Below are 7,186 nucleotides of genomic sequence, written 5' to 3'. Positions count from 1 at the left end.
ACAGAGACATAACCATCCTAAAGCCCAAACATTTCCGAGCATTGGTCATGCCCACCCAGGAAGAATTGCACGAAAGAATCAAGTTGGCCACCCATGACCCTCGCAAATGGGATCGAGGCATCTCTGACTCCCTCAACCATGAAAAGGGGGTTTCTCGAGACCAAGGACTACTTTGGTATGACAGACATATCTATGTTCCTCTAGATCGCCGGTTACAAGGAGAGATCATAGCGCTACGACATGACCACATAACGGCCAGACACCCCGGCATAGAGAAAACCAAGGAACTCATCCTATGAGACTATTGGTGGCCTCGAATGCATCAGGAGGTAGAAGCATATGTGAAGGGGTGCGAAGTTTGTCAATGAACCAAAGCAGATCGCCGACCAAAGAAGGCCCCCTTGTACCCAAACGAGATACCGACGAAACCATGGACCCATATTTCCGTCGACATGATCACCAAGCTCCCTAATTCCAAAGGCTATGACACGATCCTCGTCATAGTTGACAGATTCTCCAAGACAATTATCCCGATTGCGTGCACCGAGGAGCTCACTTCCCTCAGCTTTGCTAAAATTCTGCGAGACCACATCTATGTACCGTATGGAATAATGCCCGAGAAAGTCATCTCAGACCGAGGAAGTGTTTTCATATCCAAGTTCATGAAGGAGTTCTACACCCTTATTCAGGTAACAGGCAACCCATCCACGGCCTACCACCCCCAGACGGATGGGCAGACAGAGCGGGTAAACCAAGAAATCAAAAAATACCTCAAGATGTTCATGAACTATCGACAAGATGACTGGAGTGAGTGGCTATTGCTAGCTGCATTCACGCACAATAACAGAAAACACTCAGCGACAGGGTTTTCTCCCTATAAAGCGGTCTTTGGAAGGGATGGGCAAGTCATTAAGACTGCCCAGCATCCCGATGTCATCCCAGCCGCCTCTAAACTGGTCCAGGGTATTCAGGAGGTACAAGAGAAGGCAAAGGAGTCTTTGGAATGGGCAGCCGAATCCATGAAAAAAAGCCTACGACAAGCACAAGGACCAATCCATTGAATACCAAGTTGGTGACAAGGTATGGTTAGATTCTACCAATCTAAACCTACCTCGACCCACCAAGAAACTTGGAGATCGACGAGTAGGGCCTTTCGCCATCACGGCCAAAAAAGGGGCTTCAGCCTATGAGCTCAAACTCCCGGTCACATGGAAGATTCATAACCGATTCAATGAGTCTCTCCTAACTCCTTATCATGCTCCCAAATTCCCCAATCAACCATGTCCCGAAAGACCACCTCCGGAGTTGATCAAGGATGAAGAAGAATATGAGATCAAGGAAATTATGGAGCAGAGGGACAAAGTTGTTGGACGAGGGTGGACATGTCGCACGATAATGGAATATCTGGTAAAGTGGAAGGGATATCCCCAGGAAGAAAACTCCTGGGTAAAGCGATCCAATATGGCCAATGCGGAGGAGTTGGTAAACGAATATGAAGCCCGCCTGCAAAGAATTCAATGGGAAATCAACAGCAAAGGCAAAGCAGTCGGGATCGATGATAAAATACCCATGAATCATACCACGGCATACCACAAGCCTGACACCCCTTGCATTACAGATATTGAGACCATCTATTCATCCCAATGTTCAAATACAAGGCACTCGGAAGAAATTGCAGTCGTCGATAACCGCGACAAACCCCATCAGATGCACTAGTTGGATGAATGGCTGGACAGGTTGACCAAGGCGAAAGGAGGAGACTCTTGCCCAAGACTCTCCCAACCACAGAAGGAGAACGCAATTAGTAAACTCCATTTCCTACCGTTACAGAACGATAACGACTCAGAGGAAGAGGTCAACCTACAAAACCTCCAATGGATTCATGAAAATTAGAATGCAGATGATGAAGATGAGGATGACATACCATCCTTTTATTCCGAATCCAAACATTCAACTTCGGACGATGACAAGTGGGAATCTGAGGACTCATTCAGGACGAACGAGTCTTAGTGAGGGGGTAATGTTACGGTTTATTCATTTTTCTTCGTTTTACTCAGCTTGATTACTCATATGCAATCATCACAGACACTCTCATATGATACTATTATTAGTGTACCCAAGTGTATTTAAGTAGAGCCTCAGCTGGCTTAAACCCCAGCTTCAGCTAAGGTTTATTCTACCCAACTCAAAGCTCCCTGTTTCGTGACTATCTAAGTCCTCGATCGACTTACTCAAATCTCCTTTGACCTCTAAGAGCATCGTCCACCGAAGTGCAAGTGGCGATCCTTAGTTGATCTAAGTTGATTTAGTTGGTTGTTGACATTTGAAAGACTCGGAATCATCAGCACTGGATGTCACTGAGATGGTATCATTTTCTGAGTATGATGGAACTTCACATGTAACATCAGATGGACTCAGACTTGGGTCAAGATCATCAAGAATGTCTGCAAGGCAGTCTGATTCATCGTTTGAGATAGTGTCCCCATTGTCTTCATCATCATAGTCACTCTCGAACTCTCTGAGTATTGAGGTGAAGGTCTGGCCAGGCATATCTGAGAATATCCCAGGAACAGCAACAATGGTAGGTGAGATGAAGTGGATGGCTGAAGATGAGATTCCATGGCATATAGAATGTGCAGTCCACAGTGCAGATTGAACAATAGCATGCCAGCGCATATCGGAAACAAGTGGGTTCTTCCATTGGTGCTGAAGTGCACATGTTTGTTCGTATCTACGCTTCAGTGGAAAGAGGAAAGGTGAATCTAGAGAGCATAAATGGGCGGCTTGATCTTTCAGCCAGAATCTACTTACCTGCTTCAATGTTCTGGAGAGATATTTGCAGAGCAACAAGTTCCCATTCAAACCATGTAAGCAGGTTGTCTGCTTCCCACCTGAGTTGATGACGTTCCTCCAAACAGCGGTTGAGTTAGAGCACCACCCAAATTTCCTGCCAGACGTTCACATCCACTAGCCATGCAGGTGGTTCGGTGGGTACCACCTGCATCCAGACATCTTGCATGAGGTCATCATCATTTCTGAGATGCACCAAATCCATTGACAGGCGGCAAGGCAAAGGGAACTGAATATTCTTCTCTGTTGCAAGTTGCTCCAGCTCTCCAACATACCCATTGAACTTCCGAATAGCTGCAAGGAGAGCTGGCTTGCAGCGACTGATTGATTTTCATGTTTGTTGGTGAAGCTTTGTTCCTGTGGAACATCAGAAGAGCTTCTAAGGCATAGATGATACTTACCAAGTGCCTGTTCTCATCTGCCAGTCACCTGGTCAAGCTGGTCCCATTCAAAGAAGGTTCCAACTGCTCTTTTGTGGATATTCATCTTGAGGTTGCATGCAAGAAGTAACATTTGTACAAATGTGATGTTGAGGGATGCTAACTCAGGGAAGGACTGGCTGACATTCAGAGATGCATAGAGCTGGTCGATCTGATTGCAAAGCTGTTGATGAACATAGGAGAGCTGCAATAAATTGAAATTCAGCTGAGATACAGTCATTGGTGAAGACTTCAGGGCAGTCTGAGTGGCCTGGATGGCAGACTCAACAGTGTCGACATGCACCTGTAACATTAGAATAGCATCAAGCTCCTTCTTCAGTCGAGCAGGGGCATCTTTAGATACCAAATATTATATCAAGCACCCCCAATAAACAAGTTGACTTATGTGAGTGTATGGATGTCTGTGTCTGGCGTTGGTCTGCCCATTGTTGCCACAGGAAGGGGACTGACTTCCCACAAGATTCCAGGTCAGCATGTGCCTTGGCACCCTTTTTCTCTACACCTTCTTGGACCTTCCAATGTATCCATCCTCCAAGATCCTCATGAATAGACTTTGCTGTAAAAGCCACCTGATGATCAAAGAGATAGATCCATTGTCAATGCTATATATACTTGATTGTCAGCAATCTTCACTTGACTTTATTGCTTGGAGATTCATACCATGGAACTTCAAGTAATACCTATGAGCTTCCAAAGGCATGACCAGAATTGCTCTACACCTTTGCCATCTGTCAACCCCAAACCGTCTGTCAACCTGGGATTGTATACTAGCTGACAAGCCCATTGGTGCCCATATGAGTGCATCACTGAGGTTGCAAAGACAAGTCGTTCAGTTAACATTGGCAGAAAGATGTCATACTAGAGTGTATATCAGGAGCTGAGACTCGGAGAAGATTAGAGAATAGATATCATACCAGATTGATGCTTTGATCCATTACACATCCAATATCGTACAATACAGCAATAGAAGCAGCTGCAGGCAGATGAGAGGCAAGTTTGTCAATGAGGGCAACAGCATACTTCTGCTGCTCTCCAGGAGTATCCACATTGGCAAGGAATAGAGGAACATCATGATGACACACCAGCACAGCTAAGCCTGTGTCATTATAATGTCCACCATGAGTTTTCTCCTTCTTCTCATTGGCAGCATCAAATGACTTCTCATCTTCATCAACAGCAATGTCTGGAATCTTGGGTGAATAGTTCTTTTTGGCACCAGCATTGCATGAAATTTCAATACAAACTCCAGCTTCATCAACTTCATGCTTGGAGAGGATATACCTGAGGTCATAGAAGTGTGGGCAGTCTCCTGCTGATGTTCAGTGACGCTGATGGAAGTTGCAGTCAACAGCAACATGGACATCACCACCTCTATTTAAATGTGAGAGTCCGAATACCACATACTACTTCACAGTACTCACTCAGAAAAGCCCTGTCCAAAGCGAGTTCCAGAAAAACAAGCAGGACACTGCTGTTGCAAAAGGTCCAAACATCAACCACAACTCAGCATGATATTGATATGGTTCCCATAGGCTGGAGAGCTGTACACTGAACCATTGTCAACATTTATAGCTGGTGTTGATGGCTGTATATCATTTGGAGTTGCAAATGAATTGGGGATCTTGGCACAGGAGTTTGAGAGCATGGAATCAATCTTGTCTTCCAAAGCGAGTCTGACACATCCATACCACTTGGTTGCATATCCAAACCCATGACGAAAGGGCTCTTGCATTGGGACACCCTGGAATATGGATTTTAAGTGGTCTGAACAAGTAATGGAAGTTACCCTACCTTTGCATCAAGCATCCAGAACCCATGGCTCACATAAATGTCTTGCAATGCTGAGCAAAATGCAGAGTTCAATGTTCCCAAATGTTCCAATAAGGACTGATAGAGGTTGAGCAAGTTGATGGACACTGCGACGTGTGGCTCCCAAGGTGAGGTAGGGAATAGACCATTCTCAACGAGAATTACAGGCAGGGATTCTGTATGCAATCAGCAGTATTCAAATATTCTGGTCTCAAAATCTGCAATGAGCTATTCAGTATGGAATCTGTGAGTTCATGCTGCCAATACCTATGGTTCCAATACAGGCATAAAATGCTGCATTGTTTGTGGAAGTTCCCACAAGTTCCAGTGCTGCAAAGCAAGGGAGGGGGGCCAATGTCTAAAGCGGATCTTTTCTGAAATGAGGCCAACGGTCTGACCAGGTGCAGCAGAAGTGCCCTCCAATCATGATACAAATTCTGGATGTACCCACTGGGCTGCATGCAGTGGGGTTTCATGGGTGTGGGTGTATCAACATCCAGCCGCTTGTCCTTGCCATCCTCAAGGTCATGAGCCTGTGGAAGCTCAACTTCAACATCGAGCCTTGAGCTTGAAGCTTCATTGTCTGACTCCCAACCATCTCCTTTGTCATCAGCAGCATCCACGCTCTCACTGGCCACCTGCTGATGTGCATGCTCCTTGGCTTCCCTGACCCATTTCAGCAGCAATAGTCTGGCGTAGTCATATGTGGCATCACCGACACATTTGGCAGGGTCCTTGCAATCACGCTTGCATTTGACTGGAGAGAGCTTGAGTGTCCAAGACATCATGGTAATGCAGATGCGTCACTGGAGTAAATATGAAAGAAAACCGATTGTATTTGGAAAATATAATTATGAACATCCCGCCACAATGGTGCTGAAGGTCGAGGATCATCAGGTTGGAAATGGGGAGGGAATGTCATATTTGAAAGAGAGGAACATCATTCACAATTCGGTGCCTGACACTCGGCAAGATTTCACAGCCCGATATGGGGCAAAGGGCATGAACATTGAAGAGGCTGGCTGTGGGCACCTGTGGAATAGTGAGTGGGCTAGAAGGCGAACCTCAAAAACCCACACACACACTCACACAACTACACAAACTACAATCACCCTCGTAAGTTCTAGGGAGAGCGATTATTTCTAATGCGATCCAACTATACTTCAATATCTCAAAGAGTTTCTCTTATTCTCAGCACTCTTAGCGAAGCTAAGCTTTCTCTAATGAATTCCTAAGTCTAGGAACTTTTTACAGGAAGGTCGTTCACTGGCGCGACGCAACCTTCAAGGCCGATTTGAGTTATAATACACAAGGGACACTGATCCCAACAGAAACAGAGGCAATACATGCCGAAACTTTAGTGAGCTCGCTAAAAGAACACCACAGGTAAGCACTGACTTAGCCCACTCACTACACAACTGTATGTAGGGGTTCTCCAACTAACTCCAGCAGGTTATCTCAACTCAAGAACACTTCAGAAGCACTCGGAAACAGATTCAGAAACAGAACTTCGAACAGAACTGACATGGAACAGACTGAAACAGAACAGAACAGAACAGAACAGAACAGAACAGATCTCAGATTTCCACTTCAACACATTCTCCAAACAGACTTATCACACTCAACAGAACAGAAACAGCGTCACTGATTCGTATTCACTCTGACTAAGTTCTCAAAAGTCTTATCAAAAGGGTATCTCGTATTTCTCTGAGTGAGCTCGCTAATTCTATGCACAGCTCAAAGTCACAAACTGGTCCTTTGTTATGGTACCACCTTCAACGTGTGCATGGGAACTCGGGGGCTCAAAACTTGGCCTCTACCTACTGTAACCAGCCTACTTATACTACAGGGGAATTAGAATTACAAACATCGCGCAGTACCCAGACTCCTACATGTGTAGCATGTTGCCACCGCCGCCTTACTGAGCATCTGAGTCGGACTTCCCAGTTTTAGTCTCATTGCTATAGTGAGCTCGCTAAACACATGCCAAGAGGTGCTCTCCCGACACCTGCAGGCTTGTTCTCTAGCAACTGACAGGTCTAGGCGCATGGAACTATCAGTTCTGGTGTATGTCATTCAGGACTTCT

The 7,186-nt window shown here is 45.5% G+C and overlaps 1 protein-coding gene across 1 annotated transcript; it reads right to left on the bottom strand.

Annotated features, from left to right (window-relative positions):
* Window positions 1-2,295: 2,295 nt before the first annotated feature.
* Window positions 2,296-5,884, bottom strand: EV420DRAFT_1726806 (uncharacterized protein; the record flags this gene model as incomplete). Its single annotated transcript, XM_060479840.1, has 11 exons — window positions 2,296-2,762; window positions 2,812-2,880; window positions 3,126-3,207; window positions 3,280-3,623; window positions 3,971-4,148; window positions 4,205-4,480; window positions 4,531-4,661; window positions 4,712-4,761; window positions 4,838-5,031; window positions 5,082-5,275; window positions 5,551-5,884. The coding sequence occupies 11 exons, from the start codon at window positions 5,882-5,884 to the stop codon at window positions 2,296-2,298; spliced, it is 2,319 nt and encodes a 772-aa protein (XP_060324449.1).
* Between the last annotated feature and the right edge of the window lie 1,302 nt (window positions 5,885-7,186).

This window comes from Desarmillaria tabescens (assembly GCF_030435595.1).
Source record: "Desarmillaria tabescens strain CCBAS 213 chromosome Unknown EV420scaffold_62, whole genome shotgun sequence".
Classification (NCBI taxonomy): Eukaryota; Fungi; Basidiomycota; class Agaricomycetes; order Agaricales; family Physalacriaceae; genus Desarmillaria; species Desarmillaria tabescens.
The sequence above is the reverse complement of the archived record's forward strand: the minus strand, read 5'-3'. Positions and strand labels throughout refer to the sequence as shown.